This window comes from Vitis riparia, chromosome 9, assembly GCF_004353265.1.
Source record: "Vitis riparia cultivar Riparia Gloire de Montpellier isolate 1030 chromosome 9, EGFV_Vit.rip_1.0, whole genome shotgun sequence".
In the NCBI taxonomy this organism is placed as follows: Eukaryota; Viridiplantae; Streptophyta; class Magnoliopsida; order Vitales; family Vitaceae; genus Vitis; species Vitis riparia.
Window position 1 is genome coordinate 18,343,917 of NC_048439.1, and position 25,637 is coordinate 18,369,553.

The window sequence follows — 25,637 nt, forward strand, 5'->3', positions numbered from 1 at the left end:
TTTATAAATCTCAAGCATTATTTCTCTATTTCTTGCTATTAACATTAAAAATAAAAATACTGCAATGTAGAAGCATCCCAGCATTATTATTTGTTCTACTTCAATTTCCAACCATATAAAGAGATAAGAGTATCTCAGACTGTTTGCCCAGAAATGTACAAACTGTTTATCAACAAACTGATGGCAAAGTTCTAGCTGCCTCGGTAAGTTGAGAATGAAAATGGAGAAAGCAGCAGAGGAACGTGAAAATGCTCCCATTTCTGTGACTCCTTGATCTCAAACAGGATGGAGACATAGGGAAAGAACCCAGATGGGCAGTACTTGCCAGTGTTGAAACTTATTTTGTATATGCCTGGGTTCAGGGCATCGATTATGCTCATCAGTTGACCACTTCGCCCATCTTTATCTGTGATGGAGGACCCTTCAAGGACCCAACCACCCTCATCTTCCTTGCCAAACAATGGATGGGGCTGATTGCCTTTCCACATTTCTAGACGCACCTCAATGCCAGCAGCTGGAGATCCACGTGCAACGTCCAAAACATGGGTTGTGATTGGTGGACGAGTGCGAGGTGAAATTTGAGGTGTTTTTCCAGCGGAAGCCTCAGAAGTAGCAGTCAGATGTGCTCCAATTATGCTCACACGATCTTCTATCATTTAAGCAAGAACAGCATTATCTTTTGAAATAAGATTATTACAATCAGGAGAAAACAAGTGATCTATGTGGGCGATAGAACTACAAACTCAGGCAGAAAGACGAATTAATGGGCATGAGAAATATTAGAAGCTCAGAACAAAACTGGATGCTGGGAAAAATATCATGAAAACTTTGGGAGGTTAGTGCCCAGCAAGGATCTCAAAAATAATTAAAAAAGAAAAAGAAAGAACTCAAATATCAAATTTGAGAGAGACAAAGCAGCTGCTACTGATAGAAAAATAAATCAATCACAAATGACCACTGCATAAATATCAAGGATAAACCAAGAATCTTGCAGTAATCCCTATGCTTGCAATATTGATAAATAACTCATGAACAATGACTTCATGTTACAAACAGTGGTAAACAAAATGCATATAATTTAGGATTTGGTCAGAAATTGGGAATGTTGTGACAAAACCAGATGGTGTTAGAATATGCAGCAACAAATCATACTTTCTCTCATAGCATCTGCTTGTAAGTAGGGTATGCTATACCTTTCAGACTTCAAATCCAGGGAATAAAGTAGGGTATAACATGCATTAGAATCTTCAACTTCAAGGTGTTTGAATAATTATACTGTTCACTAAAATAAACCTCCAAAGTGTGAAAAGGATCAAAATTTATAAACTTTGAGGCAGGTCAAACCAGTCAGGATTCTAGGAGACATTCTGATGGGGGTGCGAGCATTTAGATGGTACTGATTTTGGGTAAAAGCATGAAATTAATCAACCAAATTTCATCTAAACTGGAAAAGCAGTTCCAAAACAAAAGTACCTCCTGCTTTTTTTGCAGCAGTTTCGGGGTTTTGAGTGCTGATTGAAGCAGCTTTCACTTGAGTTGAAAAAAGCTTGGCAAGACGCAGTTCAGTAACTTTCATTTGTTCCTGGGCTGCAATCTCAAACTCAACTATGGGCCTGTTTGGGTACCGTCTCTGTAAGACAGCATAATTTAGCATTAACATCAAATTATCAACCTCAAACTCAACTTTGGGCCTGTATTTTAGGGTACATTTACAAGATCAAAGAAATTAAATTAGATTTAAGGACAAAGTAACTTCAGATGAATTTTATTCATAAAAAGAAAAAAAGAATGCAGAGTTTGCCAAGCATATCTCATGTGCTTCAAAAAATAGCAGTTTGCTCACATTCCAGGGATGTTTCATTACCAATATTAGCAAAAAGGCCAATTCTCCATTATATTACACAGCGGCTTTTAAGACAAAATTGCAAAATGAATACCAATCAATCCCAATCCTGATTATAACATTCTTCATTGCATTTCCAAGTTTCATTGTTGTGCGATACTGCAATTTTTTGATAGTGGATTTCAGATCTAGTGTCTTGCATACACAAATATAGGTAAATCACACAACCTCCACTGAGGTATAGGGTAATTGCACAGACCTTCCCTCCTTTTTGAAAAATTACACTGGCCTTCCTTGAGATTTTGGTCAACTCATGTGTGTCATGACATCATTAACGAGCTCATGTAATATAATACCAATATTGCCAATATACAAAAACTAACATTTTTGTTCTTAAATCTAAATATCACATTCTTCCCCAGCATTTAAAATTAAGAATAAAAAAATCTTCAGTTAATCTGAAATTAGTCTATACTAATCACTATTTAATTATAACTAATCTTGAATTAGCCAATTCCAATTAGAATTAACTCCAATATATCAATTGTCTACTCCATTGCACTAAACCTTGATTCACAATCTTTTCTGTCCAATATTTCAAGTTTTCAACCCAAAAATCCAAATATGAAAACCTAACTTTTTCTCATTTTCTTTCTGCGGCTTCCCTTTTTTCTCCTTTATTGGTTTTCTTTTTGAAAAAAGAAAGTGAAGCAACCATAGGTGGGAGAAGTCATTGTTGTGCCCCTGTGGACAAGTTGAGATGCCTCAGTCATTCTTAGTCACCCCCTTTCCCCTTCTTCTTATCCCATTCTTCAATGAAGAAAAACAAAACAAAAAACAAAGATTGCCATAAGAGCAGTCATGGTGATCGCCATGGGAAGCAGCCATGGCTTCGCCTTCAAGGTTCTAATTTGCACCCTCTTTCTTTTCCCTTCTCATTATCCTGTTCTTCAAGCAAAAAAAAGAATGAAAGAAAAAATAAATAAATAAAGAATCAGCAGTTGGTGTGGGAGCAATCGTGGTTGTGCCATGGGAGACCATACTTTGCACCTTTCCCCTCTCTCTCCTTTAAAAACCCTCAAAGATAAAAGCACATGAGAAAATAAACAGGATAAAACCCTCAATTCCCTTCCTTTTTTTTTTTCTCACTTTCTGAAAAAGAAAATAAAAAATTTTAAAAAAAGACCCTCAAAATAAAGCAAAAATAAATATGATTAGGATAAAACCCTTTATCACCTTCTTCTTCCTCCTTTCTTGGATTTTTTTTCTATATAAAACCCCTCAAAGTTAAAGCTCAGAGAAGAATATGAATGTGGATAAAACCAATGATGTTGTATTGTAAAAAATATACTTTAACTTTTCAAATTTTCTTTAATGGTGTTAGGGGAACAAACACTATCAAGGAAGGTCAACGTAGTATTTAAAGAAAGAGGGCCCAAGGAGGTCGGAATAATTTACCTATATATATCATGGAATATGATATAGCTATATCACTGTTAGATTGGTCATGGATAAATAATGGGGTGAAAAGTATACTTGATCCTCGTGTCTAGAATTTTAAGAAAAGGAAAAACATATTTCATCCCAATATTTGGTATTTACAAAAAACATAAAAAATCTCTCTTCTTAAGCATCATTTGGAGATCACTCCATAATCTATTTTCTAAATGATGACTTTTTATTTCTTTATAAATAATATTAATAATTAAAATTTTTAAAAATTTATAAATAAGTATTATATTGTAGTATTATATAATAGACACTAAATTATATGTTAATATTTTCTTTAATTATAAGATACATATTTAGTATAATTTAGTGTATTTTATTTATTAATATAATATAATACTTATTTACAATTTATATATTCTTTAATTCTTTCTTTGTATCAAATTGAATTTTTCAGATCAAAATATTTTGTATCATAAATTGATCAACAGGGAAAAGAAAGGTCTTGAAAAAATCGTGTGGAGTGAAGGAAATAGAACGGGTTTATAATCCACAAAATGTGTATATCCTATCCACTCAATGGGATTATAGCATACTATCCAATGTCTACTAATATGAGAACACAATTTTTATGTCCTACCCCATGATCTTATCATGCATATCAAATATGATCTCAAAGGATTGACTAAGAATTCTTATAAACCTATGATAGTTAAGGCGGTTTAGTTGCAAACTTGCAACAAATATTGGAATAGTTAACACAAATTATCATGTAATTATACAACACATCAGTTTGTAATTCTATTTTCCAAAAACCACTCTAGCATTGTGCATCTCATTCAGAGTGAATAGTTCATACTAAGACAAATTCAGCTTGAAAAACCAAAATCTATTTCAGATTTTACCTTTAATTCAGCAAGTATTTCGGAAGCAGTCCTCCCAGATGCACATATAAGGAAAACAAATCCAAATTTTTTCCAATACCGAGCATTCCAGTCTGATAGTTCCTGCAAAACAAGGTGGATAACTGTCTTAACATTTTCAAAGTCAAACAACCATAAGTATATCTTTTATGGGTAAAAAAGACATAAACATCAATTGAAATGTAAATTGTTTCTATCCGTAAACTTGACCAAGAAGGGCCCAGAATCCAGGATTTAATGGAAAGGAGTTGCATGAAAAATTTTGTCAGCTCATACTTCAGTTTGAGTCTGTTTCTTTTCTAATTTGGTTTTACCAACATAACAACTCAGCACAGGTGGACTTCAGGAATATTGATTAGAAATGGAAACCACATTGCTATTTGATTTGTAAAATTGCATACAAACCAAATTGAAGCATACAAACCTGTAAGCTAGAATCAGTGGCAGTTTGCAACGCAGTTGATTGCTCTCCCTTGCTCCACCTACAAAAAACTTCTTCATTAGTTGTTTGCAAATGAAGGTCTATTAGCATATAAATTAAGCTCAGTAAACTAGTCCTGGAAGTGGGAGAAAACCAGCATACGCGTATGCGCAACATCCTACTAACAACATAAAGTAGAAAAGAAAATGCTTCTCATAAAGTTTTGGAAAGTTTCATGAGCAAGTTAGTACTGTTAGTTGTCATCTATTATGATGACATTTTGGTGTAGTCGAGACCAAATTCAGCACTAAGAGCATTGAATAATGAATTTAAATTGCTATATGATAACCAGCTCTACATCAATTTTAAGAATTTCTTGACTGAAAAGGTTGTGTCTTTAGGCTATGTTGTAACTGCAAGGGGCTTACAGATGGATGAAGCTAAGGTGGATACTATTCTAAATTGCCCTACGCCTAAAAACTTCATCTCTGTTTGAAATTTACATGGTTTAGCTTCGTTTTGTTGTCATTTTATCCAGAACTTCAGTAGCATAGTGGCCCCTATGTTGGATGTCATGGAAAGGAGTTCAAGTGGGCAGAAGCTACAGAAAGAAGCTTTCAGCTCTTGAAATCTAAGTTGGTTGAAGCCTCAGTTTTAGCCCTTCATTTTATTGTCGTTTTTTCCAGAACTTTGGTGGCATAGTGGCCCCTATGTTGGATGTCTTGGAAAGAAAGGAGTTCAAGTGGACAGGAGCTACAGAAAGAAGCTTTCAGCTCTTGAAATCAAAGTTGGTTGAAGCCTCAGTTTTAGCCCTTCCAGATTTTGAAAAAATGTTCCAATTTGAGTGTGATGCTTCCAATGTGGGTATAGGGGCTGTCCTTATGCAAGAGGGAGACCAATTGCTTATCTTAGTGAGAAGTTGAATGAAAGCAAATTGAAGTATTCAACCCATGAGAAGGACTTATATGCAGTAATCCATGCTTTGCAACATTGGGAGGATTATCTTGTTGGGTGGAATTTGTTCTTTATTAAGGCACAAAAGAAGTTGAGCTCTTGTCATGCAGGGTGGGTTGCTTACATGGAAAAATTCAGTTTTGTATTGAATCAGAAATTTGGGATTTCTAACAAACTTGCTGATGCTTTAAGTTGGAAACATAGCTTGTTCAGTACTCTTTCATATGACATTCTTGGGTTTGATCTTTTACCAGAAAACTATACCACTGATTTCTCTTTTCAAGGATTTTTTGCAAGAGTTGCATGCTGAGATAGAACTGATTATGTGCTTATAAATGATTACCTTTTTAAGGGAAATCAACTATGTCTTCCAGCGGGTTCAATACGGAAATTTGTCATCAACGAATTACATGGAGGCAGACTTGGTGGGCATTTTGGAAGGATAAGACTGAAGCCCTACTTAAGGAACAATTCTTTTGGCCTACCACGAAGCACAATGTTTCTCATTTGTGCAGAGATGCTATAATTGTCAAAAAGCCATGGGAACTGTCCAAAATACATGTTTGTACCAGACTTTGCCTATCCCAAATGCTCCCTAGGAAGATATTTTAATGGACTTTGTTATTTGACAGCCAAAAACACAGCCTGGACATTTGTATATTAGTTGTGGTTGATCATTTCTAAAAGATGATTTTATACCTTTCAAGAGCTGTCTTGATGCATCACATTTTGCTACTCTGCTCTTCAAGGAAGTTGTCGCTTGCATGGAGTTCCAAAGTCCATTACTTCAGATTGTGATATTAGATTTGTTAGCATTTTCATTCAGATCTAGAAGCACTTGTGAGAATACTTTCTGCTCTATTTATGGCATAGGAATACATATGAATATGTACAGGATCAATGTCTAAAAATAGTCTAGGAAATAAATGTCTATAGTTATGCTATCAAAGACAAATAAAACAAGTGAAGAATGCTAGGAAATGAAAGAATCCTGGGAAATTCTATATACAACTGTACAATTGCTACAGCTCTATGAGCTGAAAAAATTCTTCAATAATCTGCCACACAAATTGGCAGATTTTCCAACTGAGGTTTTCAACGGTTAGCCATTTTTGGAGGACATTGTGGATGCAGTCGCATTTGCACTATTCTAGTGCCCATGATCCACAATTGGATGACCAGACAGAGCTGGTGAATAGGCCATTTGGGAATTTACTACAAAGTTTGGTTGGAGAACATCCTAAAAGATGGGAATTTGCCATTCCTCAAGCTGAACAACAGCTCCTTTAATCGCTCTACCAAGAAACCCCCATTTGAGATTGTACATGGGCAGAATCCGCATAAGGTTTTGGATTGGTTATCATTTCAAAGTCAAGCTAAAATGAGTATGGAAGCAGAAGAGCTTACTACCACATTAAAGTCATTCATGCTCAAGTTTGTGAAAACTTGAAACAATCCACACAACTTTACAAGTATACTGATGCCCAGAGGAGGAAAAGTGAGTTTGAAGAGGAAGACTTGGTCATGGTTTATCTAAGAAAAGAAAGGTCTCCTACTGGACCTTACAACAAGCTTAAACAAAAGAAGTTTGAGTTTTGTCGCATTATAAAAATGGTGGGACCAAATACCCATCCATTCGAGTTGTCAGATGGATTCTCTATCAGTGCAGTTTCAATGTGAGTGCTTATTATGGCGGTACAGACAAAATCTCTTAGGACCCAAATGAATTTTTAGTTTTTTTTTTTTTTTATCGGTAAAAGAGATTCTATTAAAGAAAGAAAGAGACACCAAGAAGGCGGCTCAAGAATTACAAACCTATACACCCTCCTTCAAGAAAATGCTAAAAAAACACAAGGCCCCAAAATACAACCCTAATTAGAGCCCATCCAATCTATGAAATTAGCTATAGTTAGAGGGCAATCAACTATGAACAATTTTGTTTCAGCCCAGAGAGAAAGAATAAAAGAGTATTTCAATCTTTGAATTGACAATATATCATCCTTGAAAGCCAAGCAATTCCTCGCCTTCCAAACCGTCCAAAAAATGTGTAGAGGAGCCGCTCTCCATACCTTCTTACGCTTTTTGCCCACAAAAGAACCATGCCAGCTTAGAAGTGTTTCTTTAACAGAAGAAGGCAACACCCAAGAAACCCCAAAAACAGTAAAGAGAAGATCCCATAAAACCTTTGTTCTTGAACAATGAAGAAGGAGATGGTCTATGGTCTCCTCATTCTCAAGACACAGAAAACATCTATTTGCCAAAGCCCATCCTCTTTTCTACACCTTGTCCAAAGTTAGTGTTTTGCCCCACGTAGCCTCCCATGCAAAAAAACTCATTTTGGGCTGCACATTCTCATTCCAAATAAGGCTTGAAGGAAACCGAGCCGAACCCCCCTCTTCAAGGGCCAAGTATAGAGAGTTAACTGAGAATTTACCACTCTTAGTTTCATTCCAAGATACCCTGTCCTCCACCTCCTCAAAAATTCTATGACGATGTAATCGCTCCATGAAACTTGACGCTTCCTCTACCTCCCAATCATTGAAAGCTCTTAGAAAGCATGGATTCCAACCCCCCCTTCCCCCCTCCGCCAAGGAATCCCAAACATCTACCACACTTTCTTCCTTCTCAACAGTCAGAGCAAATAGAGACGGGAAGGACGAACACAAAGGAGAATCCCCACACCACTTATCCCTCCAAAACCTCACCCTCCTTCCATTACCAACAATGAAAGTCAACCTATTGCTCACTAATTCCCAATCCATCCTTATCCCTTTCCACAACCCTAAGCCATGAGCCTCTCTCACTTCCCGAGTGGACCAACCCCCTCTCTCTTCTCCATATTTCCCTCTAATCACTTGATTCCATAGAGCTTCTCTCTCATTAGCAAACCGCCAATTCCATTTAGCAAGAAGGGCCTTGTTGAGAATATATAGGTTTTTTACCCCTAAGCCCCCTTTCTTCTTACTCAAGCACACCACCTCCCATCTCACTAGATGAGGCTTTCGCTCCAAATTACCCCCACCCCAAAGGAAGTCCCTTTGAATCTTTTCTAGTCTCCGTCTGACTACACTTGGTAGGCACAACAAAGACATAAGATAGATTGGTAAGTTCGATAACGTGCTTCGAATTAAGGTCATCCTCCCTCCTTTGGATAAGTATTGCCTCTTCCACATTCCTAGCCTCTTACGAAAGCGATCTTCCACTCCATCCCAAACTGATGTTGATTTGAAAGAAGCCCCCAAGGGCATCCCCAAATATGTGGACGGCAAACTACCCACTTTGCACCCAAACTCCCAAGCAAGGTGATCCATATTCTCTACCCTTCCTACAGGAATGAGTTCACTTTTTTCCAAATTTATTCTCAATCCCGAAGCAGCCTCGAACCACATAAGCAACCAACTAAGATAAGTCAAATGGTCTTGAGACGGCTTACAAAACACCAAAGTATCATCGGCGAACAACAAATGGGATATAAGGACCCCTTCTTCACTTCTTCCCTTGACTCTACACCCCGATAAATAGCCTCCCTCTACAGCCCTTTGAGAAAAGCGCTAAAAACCTCCATTGCTATAACAAAGAGATAGGGGGAGAGGGGATCACCCTGCCTCAATACCTTTGAACTTTGGAAGAAACCTGTAGGGGTTCCGTTGACCAACACAGAAAAACTTGCAGTCGAAATGCACCATTTAATCCACCTGATTCATTTCTCCCCAAAACCCATTTTCTGCATAACTGTGAGAATAAAAGTCCAATCCACATTGTCATAGGCCTTCTCTATGTCCAACTTGCACAAGATGGCACTCTCATTATTTTTCAGAGTCGAATCAATGGCTTCATTGGCTATCAGTACTGCATCTAGTATTTGTCTTCCTTCCACAAACGCCCCTTGGGCCTTGGAAATCACCTTTCCAAGCACCTTTTTTAGCCTATTGGCTAAAACCTTGGCCAACCACTTATACAAGCTACCCACCAAGCTTATAGGCCTAAAGTCCCCCAAATCTTCAGCTCCCACTTTTTTTGGAATTAAGACCAAAAAAGTTGCATTTAGGCTTTTAACAAATTTTCCATTTTCAAATAATTCCTTGAAGAAACACAACACATCCGCCTTCACAAAATCCCAAGCAAATTGCCAGAAAGCCATAGAGAGTCCATCTGGCCCTGGAGCTTTATCCCCATTGCAACTCAACAATGCATTGAACACCTCCTCTTCCGTGAACGGGCTCTCCAACGTACTAGCATCCATCTGATCCAGAGTCTCTAACTGCAGCCCGGATATAGAAGGACGCCAGTCCCCCGAACTGGACAGCAGTAACTTAAAAGCATTGAGGATCCCTTCCCTAATTCCATTCTCCTCTGTGCACCAAACTCCATTAATCTTGATTCTGTCCACATTATTCCTCCTCCTGTGGGCATTAGCCATCTTGTGGAAATAACCCGTATTTCTGTCCCCCTCTTTCAGCCACACTTCCCTAGATTTTTGCCTCCAACTGATTTCTTCAATTAAAACCCATTTTTTATAATCTTCCCTCGCTTCTTTCCTAGCTTCCAGCTCTTCCAAATTCAGTCTTCTAATTTTCTCCTTTGCATCCCACAACTGCACCTGCTCCAACGCCGCATTTTTTCTAAGCTCAATCCTGCCAAATGAGTCTCTATTCCACTCCTTCAGCTTAGCCTTCAGAACTTTTATTTTTTCAACCAAAATGAAACTTGCTGATCCATTGATTCTGACCCCCTCCCACCAAGACTTCATAAGCTCTTTCACACCTTCCACTTTCAACCACATGTTTTCAAATCTAAAAGGGGAGGGGCCTCTTCTTGCACCCCTACATCCAGCAGAATCGGGAAGTGATCGGAGACTGGTCTTGGAAGGACACACTGCCTCACGTCACCAAAGTGGATGTCCCAACCCTCATTAATCAAGAACCTATCCAGCCTTGAGAAGGTCTGATTATTCACCCCTTCGTTCCAAGTAAAAGGGCCCCCGACTAAAGGCATATCCTTTAACTCTAGGTCTTCTATGATTTCTAAGAACCTTCTCATATTCGAATTCAAGCTCCCCCCTCTGTTGCGTTCTTCAGGACTTAGGATGGCATTAAAATCCCCTGCCACACACCATGGCCCATTCCAGAGCCCCTTAATAGCCCCCAACTCCTCCCAAAAACTCTCCCTTTCTCTCCTCAATATCGGGCCATATACCCCTGTAAACATCCACATGAAGCCGTCCTCACTGTTTTTAAAGATGCAGGAAATGGAAAACAATCCTTTTTGAATATCAACCAAGTCCAATACTCTGTTGTCCCAAAACACAACTATACCACCAGCTGCCCCTCTTGAGTCCACTGCCCCCCAATCAAGATATCTTCCCACCCCTAGGCTGCGAATAATACCCTCTGACATGTCTTGGATCTTAGTTTCCTGGAGACAAACCAGATCCACCTTATGCTTCCTTATCAAAGCTTTTATAACCTTCCTCTTGTCACAATTGTTGGCCCCTCTTACATTCCAAGTGAGCATACGGAATTTCATTTAGACCTGCACGTGTTTACCCCTTCCTCTCCTCCTCCTTCTCCAATATAGTTCACTGTCCATTCCAATTTCCTCAATTTTCTTTCAAATTTTGACGACCTCAATTTTTTCCTTTTTCTACCATCCAAATGTCCTATCTGAATCTTCCTTTCTTTCATTCTTTTCAGTAATAACAGAATTTCCCTTTCGAATCCCTCCGTCGGCATTCCAATATAACGGCTAAACTTAGCCAAACTACTAGATTGCCAACCAGGTTCCTCCTCTTCTTCCCTCTCCTCCATATCCTCAAGGAGGATCCTATCCGTACCCCCCTTTGGTTTCTCTCCGAAAACCCCTGCTTCCCTGCCCGTAATTTCCAATACCTCGGCCTCCCTCCCATCTGCCCATATCATCCTTAAGGGACCCATAACTGCTCCTCCAATTTCAGCCGAGCTACTTGTCACGGACTTAGTCGTTCACTAAGCTCGTGCGGCACTTAGACAAGCCAAGACACTTGATCTTGCTAAGTCAGCCTTCCTCCCAATGCTTAGCTTGCTAGGCTAAGACGCTCGCGGCTCCAAAGCTTAAGAAGCTTGGTAGGCAACTCCTTAAAGAATGGAAGCTTTCTATTACTCAAAGAAGCCTTTACAAGTGCTTGGATGCTCACTTGCTTGGTTAGGAAGTGATTTGAGTGGTGCCTTGGCCAAATGAGGCCCTCACCTATTTATAGGCACCAAGGGAACTCTCTAGAACCTTGGAGGGTTCCTTACAAATCAAGAATATTCTAGAACTCCCTACACTAATCTATGTACATCCTTATGTACAAGAAATCTCTAGAATTCTCTAGAAAGTTCTGGACTTCTCTCATGCCTTCCACCATAGTGTAGAGATGTGTGGACATCTCTAGGCATTTCTAGAACCTTCCACACTCTTCCCACCAATGGCTTAGTGTAGATGGCTCCAGGAGTCTCCAGAAGCTTCCCTCCTCCTATATAAGCCCATGGGGAGGGTCATTTGAAGCATCCTGTGACACTCTCCCCACCGATGCCGTCGACGTCCTCGTCGTTGCCTCGTTCTGAAACCTCTCGATGTGTTTCCAGAACTTTCTCAAGGCATCCGCATGTTCCCAGCTTACCTGCCTCTTGGGTAGTCCTTTCCATCGGACTAGATACTCTATCACAGGAGGGACCCCTTGTCTCCTGGTGACCCGTTCAGCCAGGATATTCTTCACCTCCTTCTCCCGTGAAGCTCCAGATGGATGCAGACCCGTGCACTTTCGATGCTTAGAGTGCTGCTTCCTCTTACCCATTGAGCTCACCTTTCCCTTGGTGACCTCTTCCATGTGTGTGCGGGCTACCTCAGCTCGCTCCCCTTTTTCCTTCTTTACTTGCACCCCTGCTAGTAAGGAGGTCTTAGGCGTACTAGGCTTCGGGTTGAATTGGAGGGCACCTAGTAGCTGCATTGAGCCCATATGTGCTTCGTCCTCCTGCTCCCTCTCCTCGATCATGGCACTAAGCGCCTTCCTCTTTGGACAATCCCGTGCCCAATGTGGTCCGTCACATAGAAAGCATTTGATTTTAGGCGTGAACTCCTTCCTTTCCGCCTTACCCCTTCCTTCTTGGACGTTAGGCGTCTTGCCTGATCCCTTTTTAGGAGCATTGTGGTCCCTTGGAACCTCGTCTCCCCCACCCATGGCGTGGCTATCCTCCAAAGACTCATCCTTGGAGGAGTCTCCCATTTTATAATCCGTTAAAGACTCTGCTACTGCCATGGCAGTGGCTAAGTCTTGAACACCTCGACGCCTCAATTCCTGCTCGGCCCACCCTTGCAGGTTATCCATGAAGTTGAATAGCAATTCCTCCCCAGTTATGTTAGGAATCTCGAGCATGAGCAAAGAGAATTCCTTGACATAGTCGCGTATCGAACCTGTGTGCTTGAGACGCCTCATGTTTTTCCTAGCCAGGTAAGCCACGTCCTCGGGATAGAACTGCCTCTTGATCTCCCTCTTGAAGTCCTCCCACGTCTCTATGGTGCAAATGCCTTTCTCCATATCGGCAAACCTTCGACGCCACCATAGAGTAGCTGTGTCAGTAAGGTAGAGGGTCGCAGTTCTCACCTTAGCCGCCTCATCCGTCAATGCGATAGCTTCGAAGTATCGCTCCATATGCCATAAGAAGTTATCCAACTCCTTGGCATCCCGCTTGCCACTAAACCCATGTGGCTTCGGCACCTCCACCCTAGATGCCTCATGTGTGGCCATGACCCGTGCCGACACAGCAGCCTTGTAGATGGCCAACTCTTGCCTAACCTCCTGGTCTCGGGTCTCCATTCGAGTGGCCAAGGCCTCTATCCTTGACTCCATGCTAGCAAGCATGCTCAAGACCTTTCCTTGGAAGGACATGAACTCCTCGTGTGACACTGGCTGAACTTGTGAGACTTGCACCCCCTCACGAAGGTCTTGGATCTGCTCCCTTAGATCCTCTAAGCCCTTCTCCATGCCTTGCTCGATCAAGTCCAACCCCTCCCGAGTGTCCGCCATGGCTAGCTCCACCTTGGCTAGCCTTGCCTCCATGTTGGCTAAGGCGTCACGAGACTTATCCTTCCTACCCCTGCCCCGTGCAGTAGGCTCGGTCTCCCTTCCACGGGTTTGCTCACTAGTCTCCTCCACATTAGAGCCCGACATGCTTCCTTTGCTATGCCCACCTCATAACCGCGCTCTGATACCACTTGTCACGGACTTAGTCGTTCACTAAGCTCGTGCGGCACTTAGACAAGCCAAGACACTTGATCTTGCTAAGTCAGCCTTCCTCCCAATGCTTAGCTTGCTAGGCTAAGACGCTCGCGGCTCCAAAGCTTAAGAAGCTTGGTAGGCAACTCCTTAAAGAATGGAAGCTTTCTATTACTCAAAGAAGCCTTTACAAGTGCTTGGATGCTCACTTGCTTGGTTAGGAAGTGATTTGGGTGGTGCCTTGGCCAAATGAGGCCCTCACCTATTTATAGGCACCAAGGGAACTCTCTAGAACCTTGGAGGGTTCCTTACAAATCAAGAATATTCTAGAACTCCCTACACTAATCTATGTACATCCTTATGTACAAGAAATCTCTAGAATTCTCTAGAAAGGTTTGGACTTCTCTCATGCCTTCCACCATAGTGTAGAGATGTGTGGACATCTCTAGGCATTTCTAGAACCTTCCACACTCTTCCCACCAATGGCTTAGTGTAGATGGCTCCAAGAGTCTCCAGAAGCTTCCCTCCTCCTATATAAGCCCATGGGGAGGGTCATTTGAAGCATCCTGTGACATACTGCTCTGAATGAAGACCCCAGCCATGGCTGCACTTTCCCCATCTCGACCAGAAAGAGTAGAAGAAAGAGATATTTCCCGCTTCCCCAAAAAAGACAAAGATCGAAAAGATTGATCTGAGTACCTGGACGCCTCCTCCAACAAGGCTTCGTTGGTGAACTCTGTGACATTGACGGCCGGTGATCGCGACCCCATCTGAGAGCCTATCATCTCCCCCTCAAGCTCTCCGCTGATGCCCAGTCCCCTGTCGGGAGCCCTAGCCTCAATGAATCGGTCCATCACTACCTCAGGGCCTTTATAGGGTGAAGATTTGGGCCGGCCCAATTCCTTTAATTTATTTTGGTCCTCAGTCAACTGGCCCTTCTCCGTGGGCCTTCGCCCCAAGTCCACCACCATTTGCCGGCCCAACGGAAAGGATTTCCCAGGCCCGCAGCTAATCTTCTTCTCCCACACTTTTTGCTGGTTAGACGTGGACCCGACACCATCTGCTGCTTTTTCCGACATCGCTTCAGAGGACACAGCTGCCTTTCTGCTTCCCCCTTCACCATTTCCACACGGCACGTCCACTTTTGCAGGTTCTCCATGCATCCGTACATCCGCCATTTGGAAACCAGCGCGTGAGTCTCCTTCTCCTTCATCCCTAACCTCGCGCTCGTTACCCATCTCGTTTCTGGTCATCGGAACCACCTCCGTCACCCCTGGTTTCACCTCCCACCATAGTTGTATTGAATAACAGACAGACCCGACTGCCACTTGCAGTGAGCTCGGCCACTCTAAGCCTTCCGATCTCACTAATAGTCTGTCCCATTTTAATTCCTTAAAATTTGCGGTGTCTTCATCCACTGCGAGGAACCCCCCGCAACAATCACCGATTTTTCTGAGTATCTCCTGTTTCCAAAAATGCAACGGCATTCACACAACTCTCACCCAGACACTCTTATCCCTCTCGCCATTATTAGAACACCCCACCTTTGGGTCCCACCTTTCCAAGTTCAGGAGTGATTCCTTAAACCACCGGTGTCCTCTTAACAGCACCTTTTCTGCCTCTTCTGTAGTCTCAAATTCGATTAACAACAGAGGGCCTCCCAACCTCGAAAACTTCACCCCTCCTTTAGTATTCCACACAGATCTCCCCCAACTCTCTAGAGCTTGCATATCTTGGTCCAGCATTGAGGGTTGTCCCCAACTTCCCACCAAACACCGTCCCAGGAATTTCCTATCATTTGACACGTCTTCCTTCCCTAGTTGTAGCCACACTGCCTCCCCTAACTTTTTCCCTCTTGTCTTTATCGCTTCAACATAAGATTTATTGGCTTTTCTCACAAATTCTCCATCTGAACACCCTGTCCCATAAGATGCAGCAGTTCCCTTGGACCCCTCCCGAGACATAACTCCAAGAAAGCGGAGTTTTTCGGCCAACAAGACCCACCCTCCCAAAACACCTTTTCCTTCTGGAAACACTAAACAGAATCTCTTTGATTCCGAGTCAACCACAGAGCATAAAATATACCTACTAGCCTCATTTGCACGAATCTCCAACTTATACCTTCTTCCTCCATCTTCCCATCTTTTAACGATGCCTTGCATAAACACTCCCCTGCAGCAAGCCTCCACTCCTTCCAGTAAACAACACAAACTGAGGCTACCAAATCTAATCCATGAGGTAAAACCTCTGCTTCTTTCCACAATGATACCCTTAAGTCTCTCCCCAGCCACCTCCACCGTGATTTCATAAGACTTTGATTCTACTGCAAACCAACATCTACCTCCTTTCTTAGCAGACCTTCTATTTTGTTTCATTTTCCTTCACTTTCTCACTAACCAACCATGCCTAATCAGTCTACCTAGAAAGGATGCTCCTTAGATCCATAGTTAAATCAATTGCCATCAAATGAATTTTTAGTTAAGACAACAAATTCTTCTCGACCAATGATTGATGCTTTGTATGTGCGTAATAGCTGAACAAGGTGTGGGACTTATACTCAATACTCAGTTCATTGGGTCGGAAGGTGCCAATCAGAATATTCATGGATTTCAGCTCAAGATCTTAAAAAGATAGAGAACAACTGTGAGAGGCATTGACTATGAACTCTAGGCAGAGTTCTTTTCAAGGGGAGGAGAATGATGCAGCATAGTGGTGCCCAATGGAAACCAAAGGGCTCAAATGTTAATGCCTGTCTTGACAATGAGACGATTTTATAATAAGTCATAGTTATTTTAGGTTGTAATTTTACATTAAGAACTTTGATTGACTTTCTGTTTTACTAGCTATATAAGTATGAAAAGAATGAAAAGAAGGTAGCCTTTGATATTCCAAAATAATTTTTTCTTGAGTTTCCTTGCTAGAACAAGTGGCCTCTGCAAATTAAGCATTATGACTTGGTCGCATTGAGTGACATCCTTGATTAGTAGCATTGAGTGCCATCCCAAGAGTTATTATTCAGATTTTGTAGGACTGGGGTCTGGTTCCCAATCATCCCTGAAGGAGGATGGCTTGCATCAAGAGGGAGGTCTTTGTAACCCTCACTTTTCTAGGAATCCGAATGATTGGGTGATGGAAAGGGTTGAGGCCTTTCTCTCAAGGCTTCAAGGGAAGACTCTAAGAAGGGATGAGGAAAATAAAATGGAATGGACCTCAGTGGCAACAAAAATTGAGAGATTGCAAAGAGATTTTTTATGGTCAAGGGTTGGGGAAGGCAAAAGAGATCATCTTGTTAGCTGGGATGTAGTGTGTAATCCAAAAGCAAAAAGGGGATTAGGATTTGGGAAGATTTCTATAAGGAATTTCGCTCTCTTAGGGAAATGGTTGTGGAGGTACCCTAGGGAGGGTTCAGCTCTGTGGCATCAGGTTATTTTAAGCATTTATGGATCACACTCCAATGGTTGGGATGCCAACACCATAGTCAGATGGTCACATCGTTGTCCTTGGAAGTCTCCTAAGAGTTTTCCAAGTTTACTCGGTTTGTAGTAGGAGATGGGGAAAGAATTTGCTTCTGGGAAGACTTGTGGTGGGGGGACCAACCTTTGGGAGTCCAATATCCAAGACTATTTAGAGTAGTCACGAATAAGAATCTTCCTATTTCTTCAATTCTCGACTCTACTTGTCCCTTCTCTTGGAACTTTAACTTTCGTCGTAACCTTTCCGATTCTAAGATAGAAGATTTAGAAGGTCTCATGCACTTCAGTTTCAGATATGAGATCCTGATCCTTATCTTCTTCAGGACTTTTTACAGTCAAATCTTTCTTTCTTGTCTTATCCCAATTTTCTGATTTTCCTCTAGTTTTCCCTTCTAAGTTTGTTTGGAATTCTCAAGTCTCTTTCAAAGTCAAGTCTTTTGTCTAGTTAGTGGCACACAAGAAGGTAAATACTAATGACTTGCTACAGTTGAGAAGACCCTACAAAGCGCTTAGTCCTGATATTTGTAAGTTGTGCATGAAGCACGGAGAATCAGTAGATCATCTTTTTCTACATTGCTCTTTAACGATGGGGTTGTGGCACAGATTATATAAGTTAGCCAAGACGAATTGGGTCCCCCCGAGGAGGATCTCCGACATGCTGTCCACCAATTTTAACGGTTTTGGTTTTTCTAAGAGAGGGATTGTTTTATGGCAAGCTGCGTGCATCGCTTTAATTTGGGTTGTGTGGCGGGAAAGAAATGCAAGGATTTTTGAGGATAAAGCAAGGAATTTAGAGAATCTTTGGGATTCTATTCATTTCCTTGCTTCTCTTTGGGCTTTTTGTTCCAAGGTTTTTAAAGGGACTCCCCTTAACGTGTTACAACTTGATTGGTTAGCGGTGTGTAATTCCATTAGGTTGGTCTAACCTAGAAAGTTTGCTTGTTTTTACTTTGTATTTTCTTGTATTTGCTTCCCTGTAGTTTTGTTTTTCTTTGGTGGGAGGATTCCTCATCCTTCTCTTGTAATTCTTTTTTATCAATATAGCCCTTTGTCGTTTCCTATCAAAAAATAAAATAAAAAATAAAAAATAAAAAAATAAAATAAAAAATAAAATAAAAAATAAAATAAAATGGAATGGATGGATGCAAGGAAGGATAAATTTTCAATCAAATCCTTCTTCATTTGGAATAGGAAAGAGGGAAAGCCTTCCTTATGAGAGCTATTTGGAATTTTTTGGTTCCAAGTAAAGTAGGTTTTTTGCATGAAGAAAGGTTTTGACTCTGGATCAGTTGCAAATGAGAGAATGGTCTTTGGTGAATTGATGTTTTATTTATAAGGAAGATGAAGAGTCACTAGATGACATCCTTCTGCATTGTGTCAGACCTAAGGTGTTATGGAATTTAGTGTTTTCTTTTTTGGGGTTATGTGGATAATGGCAAGTTCAGTAATAGAAACCCTTTTAGGGTGACATGATTCTTTTGTGAACAGAAAATGAAAGGTCTGAAGGATTGTTCCGCTGTGTATTTTGGACATTATGGAAGGAGAAGAACCAGAAATCACTTGAAAACAACTAAATGTCCAATAAAGTGCTAAAACTCACATTTAGTTGTAACCTTTTGTTGTAGGCTAGGTTGTATATAGATAGGAGGATCCCTAACTATGTTCAATTTTATAGATTGGTTGGGATCTTTATGGAGGGCCTTTTGTTTTTGTTGCCCTTTCTTTTATGTTTTGTTTTTAGGCACCCTTTGTATACAACCTGTATACTTTGCTATGCTTTTGCTTGGCATCATTAATATATTTATTTTATTTGTCTATAAGAGAAAAAAGAAAAAAAAGAAAAAAAAGAAAAAAAAAAAAGCAAGCATTCATATCAACTATAGTATTAGTTGCATGAAATCTTCACAACAAAGAGGGCCAGTCAATTCAAACTAATTTGCAAATAGTTCAATCTATCTCAACCTTATGCTAGCTAAAAATTCAACCCAATTCACCATAACCTGGTTTGATTACATGAATCTTGTTCAACAGCATATCTCCATCATATATTTGTGCTTCAAAGCATGTTCGTCCACCCCATTCCTGTCCTGATGCCGACTCCCACTGAAAATTGAGTACCAACCTCCTAACCATTTTAGACAATGTTTCTCACGTAATCCTTAGTCAACCCACCCGCTCTTCTATGCTTTAACCTTCATAGAGTATTGTCACTCTTTCACCTTAACATTCTTATTTCCACTACACTGAGAAATGCTGTTTCTTAATATCCAAACATTCAGGACCATAAGGCCTAGCCAGTTGTCCTCTATTTCATCCAATCCTCTGCTTCAATTATATCAAATGCCGACTTTAGTACCCTCTTCATTACCAATGACATTTAAGAAAGAATGTGTACTTATGGGTATTTTTCATTCCTAGTTTCACAAAAATCACATTCCCCCAACTTGGTATCTCTAGATCATTAAATTCAAACCATCAACACAAGCGCATCATAATTTCCAAACATTAAGATAAAGATAGAATGAACTAAACCGTACACTGGTATCAATTGGATGTTTAGGAGATGAGGTTTGGCCCAATCCTGCTCCAAATCCTGTCAACCCAAACTTTAGTTCCCTGTCCTTGGCAGAGAAAGTTATGAAAAATGATCACTGGTACTCCTAGTTTGAAAAATCACATTCCACCGACTTGATATCTCTAAGTATCCAATTCAAACACATCAACACAATTAAATCACTATCTCCAAACATAAATTTATATAGAGAGAATTAAGTCAACTGCAAAAGGGTATCAAGTGGATGTCTAGAAGACGGGTTTGGCTGAATCCAGCCTCAAGTTTTACAGACAGCAATTTCAATCGCCTATTTTCCAACTGGGCATCTCTAAACTATGCAATTCAGACCCATCACCACAAGTAAATCACCATTTTCCAAACATAAATTCCTTCTATATGATAAACTCAAGTATGCACTGGTACACTCAGATGTTTAGTAGACGGGGTTTGGTTCAACCCTGCTTCAAATTCTATCAACCTCCACTTCAATCCCCCATTTAACATTCATATTTAATAAAAATAATCACTTCTGTCTTCTCTACACTCACTAGTTCAAGAAAAAAACACATCCCCAAATGGGCATCTTTAAATTATCCAATTCAAATCCATCAACAACTATGAAACATAGATTTACATGGAGAAATATATAGATAAAGAGAGAGGGAACTCAACTGTGCACTGGTATCACTTGGGTGTTTAGCAGATGGGTTTTGGCCGATCTGGGGATGAGCAGCGAACGCTTCAAGCCAACCATTCACATCGACCTGCAACATTAATTTAAACCCAATTCAACCCACCAAAATTCTATTAAAAAGAAGAAAGAAAAATGAAAATAGTGAGAGAGAAAGAGACCTTGTTGAACCATATGTCTCTCGCTGCATCAATAGCTTGATCCAAGTTGGCAAAGGGGCCAGATGAGGTCATTTCTTCTGCAAATTTCTTGCTGCCACAGCATGCTAGAAAATCTTTCTCCTCCATTTTTGAATCCATTGTCTCTCTCCGTTCTCTAAAGGAGAACAGAATTCAATGTGCAAATTAAAGTATGTTTGGAAGACCTACTTCTGCTTTGGATTGTAATTTTAAATTTATAGTAATTTTTACTAATTAGAAAAAATAAAAATAAAAATCGTTTTTTCAAAAAAAAAAAATTATGGACAAAATTTGTCTATTTCTTAAAAAAAATAAAAATAAAATAAAATAACCTCCTTCAAAAAATTTAGTTGTCTCTTGAAGAGAATATATATATATATAATTATTGGGATATTTATCAACAATAATATTTATAAAAATATAAATTACGTTTAACATATTAAAAAATATTATTTTATATTAAGTTAGATATTGATTTAAAAAATATTTTAGTATCTATTTTTAATTTTATCTTATAAATAAAAAACAATATAAAACTAAATTTAAACTAATTTAGTTTTATATTGTTTTTATTTATAAGATAAATTATCAATAAATTAATTTTGAATAAAAATTTCAGCATTAAGAGATATAATTTTTTTTTAGTATTAATCAATTTAAAAAGAAATAGTAATCATTTGTATATTAAAATATTTTATTTAGTGGTTATAAATGATAAAGAATTAAAGTAATTTGAAAAAATAATAAAATATTTCTTGGAAAATAATTTAATACATTTAAAATTAGAAATGATTAATCAATTTTTATTAAGAAAAAAAGTTTTTTAAATTAAGAAAAAATTGGGGAAAATAAAATCGTCTCTTGGAGACAATTTTTGCCTATAATTTTTTATTTTTTATTTTGAAAAGGAAATAAATCATTTTTTGAATAGATGACTTTTACTTTTCTCTTTCCACTTGGCAAAAATTGATGGTTATTTATGAAATCTATTTACTCATCTTTAAGATGAGTAATGGGAGTTCATACGGTGAAGCCTGTAAAAGGTTTCTTACACCCCATGTAAGTAGCATCCAAAGAAAAAAAGCTTTCACTCTTCCTCTCATTCTCTCTCTTATTCTCTATTTCTTTCATTCTCTCAACACTTCTTTTCTTTGATTTCTTTCTCTCCTTTATATATACTATTAAAGTAATATATAGTCATCTTTACTTTTATTTGAGTCACATTTATTCTCATTTTATAACACGTTATCAGCACAAATTGCTTTGAAGGTAATTCTCATATCTTAAACTTGAAATTATTTATATAAAATAAAATTTTACATATTTATATTATTGTTGATTTGTTTTGTTAAAAGTTATAAACAAATTTTTTTATTTTGTTTATAATCAAAGTTATACCAATGCTATCAATTTATTGTAATTGATTCTAATAATATTATTTTGTCATATATATGAAGTTATTTGACAATGTCGAATCTCACAAAACTTGAATTTGTGGCACTTGACATTTTAAGAAAGAACTATCTATCTTGGATCCTTGATGCTGAAATACAACTTGATGTAATGAACCTTGGAGCTACAATCAAAGAAGGAAATCAAGCATCCTTGCAGGATCGTGCAAAAACACTTATTTTCCTTCGCCATCACCTCCATGAAGGTTTAAAAAATGAGTATCTTACGGTAAAGGACCCTTTTACTTTATGGAGTAATTTGAAAGAAAGATATGACCACCAGAAAACTATGATTCCCCCAAAAACTCGATATGATTGGATGCACCTGAGGTTGTAGGATTTTAAAACTGTTAGTGAATATAACTTCGCACTTTTCAAAATCAACTCTCAATTAAAGCTGTGTGGAGAAAAAAATCACAGAAGAAGACATGTTAGAGAAAACTTTTACAACATTTCATGCCTCGAATGTGCTTCTGCAACAGCAATATCGAGAGTGTAGATTTACAAAATATTCTAAATTAATATTATGTCTTCTTGTTGCTAAACAAAATAATGAGCTTTTGATGAGAAATCACCAGTCTCATCCAACTAGATCTGAACCATTCCCTAAAGTGAATGCAATATCATCCCAAACTCGTGGACGTGGATGAGGATGAGGATGAGGACGTGGTCGTGGTTGTGGAAGAAATCCCCGATACCATGGTTCTTGTAGTAATAATTCATCTAATTCTCAAAAAAGGAAAGCCTTATTGCACCACCAAAAGTGGAACAAGACTGAGGCAAAATAAGAAAATGGGAAGTGTTTACAAGATAAACCTCCTAAGAACCGTGAGAATAATTGTTATAGATGTGGTATGAAGGGGCATTGGTCACATACATGTCGTACGCCCAAACATTTGGTCGATCTTTACCAAGCATCAATAAAAGCAAAAAGAAAAGAGATAGAGATGAACTTTACCAATGGTGATGGATTGGACCTAACCTACTATGACATTGATTTCTTTAGAGGCCCCAGTGAAAAAACAGACCATTTAATAAATGGTGAAAAGATTAACATTGATTAATGTTACTTTATATATAAAAAATTATATTATTATGTCTTATATTTACATCCGATTTTCTTTTGTTATTTACATTATGCATTTTTTTTAGTTATATCTTAAATTCATGTGTTATTTGGTCACAAAATGAATAAGGATGATGTATGTCTCGTAGACTGTGCAACCACACACACAATTCTTTGAGGTAAAAGATATTTCCTCGAATTGACATTAATCAAAGCTAATGTAAGTACCATATCTAGTACTACAAACTTAGTTGAAGGCTCTGGAAGAGCAAACATAACGCTACCAAATGGAACAAGATTCCATATAAATGACATTTTATATTCTAGCAAATCTAGAAGAAATTTGCTCAGTTTTAAAGATATCCACAAAAATGGATATCATATTGAAACTATGAACGAAGATAATATAAAATATCTTTACATTACTTCCATTATATCTGGCCAGAAGCTTATAATGGAAAATTCTCGGCTTTCTCCTCTGGGTTGTATCATGCAACTGTAAAGCCTATTGAATTGTATGTTGTCGTGAACCAAAAGTTCAACAACCTAAAAGTTTTTGTCCTTTGGCATGACAGGCTAGGTCACCTAGGGTCTTCAATGATGCGTTGAATAATCGAACACTCACATGGGCATCCACTAAAGAACCAAAAGATTCTTTCACCCAATGAATACTCATGTGTTGCCTTCTCACAAGGTAAATTGATAGTCGAACCATCTTTTACTAAAGTCATATCTAAGTCACCAATCTTTTTAGAAAGAATACATGGGGATATATGTGGGCCTATCCATCTACCATGTGGACCATTCCGTTATTTTATGATCTTAATAGGTGCTTCTACTAGGTGGTTACATGTTTGTCTCATTTCTACACATAACATTACCTTTGCTAGACTCATTGCACAAATAATTAGATTACGAGCACAATTTTCAAATATCCAATTAAGACAATACGTCTTGATAATGTTAGGGAAATTACTTCTCAAACATTCATTGAATATTACATGTCAGTAGGGATAAATATTGAGCATCCTGTTGCTCATACTCATACCCAAAATGGTTTAGCAAAATCCTTTATCAAACGTCTTCAATTAATAGCTTGATCATCACTAATGAAAACCAAATTACCTACTTTCGCCTGGGGACATGTTATTATGCATGCTATAACTTTAGTCCATATTCGACCTACAACTTACCATGAATACTCCCTTTCACAACTTGTGCTTGGAAAACAACCAAATATCTCTCACTTACAAATCTTTGGTTGTGCAGTATATGTACCAATTACACCTACACAATGCACTAAAATGGGTTCCCAATGAAGACTTGGAATTTATGTAAGTTTTGATTCTCCATTTATCATAAGATATCTTGAACCTTTGACAGACGATATTTTTACAGTCTGCTTTGCAGATTGTCATTTTAATGAGAGTTTTTTCCCGTCATTAGGGGGAGAAAAGTCAATTCCTAAAGAACAACAAGAAATTAGTTGGAAGACATCTACTATATCCTATCTCGATCCTCGTACAAATCAATGTGAACTAGAAGTTCAAAGGATCATTCATTTGCAAAATCTTGCAAATCAACTACCAGATGCATTCATTGATATAAAGAAAGTGACAAAGTCACATATCCCGACTGAAAATACTCCAGCACGGATTGATGTCCCTGTAAGACAGTTAACAAATGAATCTAAGATATGCCTGAAGTGTGGTAGACCTGTCGGCTCAAATGATGTAACTCTCTGGAAGAAAAGAACCCAAGAAAAACTTAGCACTTTAGAAGAGACCATCAAAATGACTTATCAGTTTAAATTGATAAATTTATAGTCCCAGAAGATGCATATATTGAACAAGAAGCCCTTTGAGAGGCACATATTGAACGAGAAGCCCTTGAGATACACAAGTACCTGAAAATTATGAAATCTCAATAAGTTATGTACACACAGGAGAAAAATGGGATTGAAATAATATTGTTATTAACAATATTTTCGCTTTCCAAAGTGGCCTCCAATATCATAAGAAATGATGAAGATCCTGAACCACGAAATGTGGAAGAATGTCGACATAGAAATGATTGGCCAAAATGGAAAGAAGCTATACATGCAGAGTTAAACTCATTAACAAAATGAGAAGTTTTTGGACCTGTAGTCCAAACACCTAAAGATGTAAAGCCTGTTGGGTACAAATGGGTATTTGTACAAAAGCGCAATGATAATAATGAGATCATAAGATATAAAGCGCGAATAGTAGCACAAGGTTTTGTAGAGACCTGGTATAGACTATGAGCAAACATATTCTCCCGTCATGGACGCAATCATATTTCGTTTCTTAATTAGTTTGGCAGTCTCAGAAGGACTAGATATGCGTCTAATGGATGTTATTACAACATATTTATACGGAT

The 25,637-nt window shown here is 38.8% G+C and overlaps 2 protein-coding genes across 3 annotated transcripts; both read right to left on the reverse strand.

The window, feature by feature from the left end:
- LOC117922137 (uric acid degradation bifunctional protein TTL) lies at window positions 1–20,895 on the reverse strand. 2 transcript variants are annotated; one of them, XM_034840168.1, is made up of 6 exons: window positions 20,703–20,895; window positions 20,523–20,614; window positions 4,640–4,697; window positions 4,198–4,299; window positions 1,474–1,630; window positions 1–646 (listed from the first exon to the last, which is right to left on the reverse strand). In XM_034840168.1, exons 1-6 carry the CDS (start codon window positions 20,838–20,840, stop codon window positions 192–194), a joined length of 1,002 nt encoding a protein of 333 aa, XP_034696059.1. In that variant the 5' UTR covers window positions 20,841–20,895; the 3' UTR covers window positions 1–191. The 2 variants fall into 2 exon arrangements, with proteins under 2 accessions (XP_034696059.1, XP_034696058.1); XM_034840167.1 differs by having other exon boundaries at window positions 1–649.
- On the reverse strand, window positions 10,417–17,059 carry LOC117922136. The gene is made up of 2 exons (XM_034840166.1): window positions 14,397–17,059; window positions 10,417–11,548 (listed from the first exon to the last, which is right to left on the reverse strand). Exons 1-2 carry the CDS (start codon window positions 15,308–15,310, stop codon window positions 11,113–11,115), a joined length of 1,350 nt encoding a protein of 449 aa, XP_034696057.1. The 5' UTR covers window positions 15,311–17,059; the 3' UTR covers window positions 10,417–11,112.
- Window positions 20,896–25,637: the final 4,742 nt, after the last annotated feature.

Bases quoted from the DNA above. Each gene is read 5' to 3' on its own strand.
- LOC117922136 (XM_034840166.1), bottom strand. From the start codon at position 15,310: ATGCCGTTGCATTTTTGGAAACAGGAGATACTCAGAAAAATCGGTGAT. The intron at 11,549-14,396 runs GTCACAGGATGC...CGTGACAAGTAG, and splicing joins GTCTTCATTCAGAGCAGTAT to CTCGGCTGAAATTGGAGGAG.
- LOC117922137 (XM_034840167.1), bottom strand. From the start codon at position 20,840: ATGGATTCAAAAATGGAGGAGAAAGATTTTCTAGCATGCTGTGGCAGC. The intron at 4,698-20,522 runs GTTGAGTTCCCT...AGTTTTTTGTAG, and splicing joins CCAAGTGATACCAGTGCACA to GTGGAGCAAGGGAGAGCAAT. The intron at 1,631-4,197 runs GTAAAATCTGAA...GCTGTCTTACAG, and splicing joins AAATACTTGCTGAATTAAAG to AGACGGTACCCAAACAGGCC.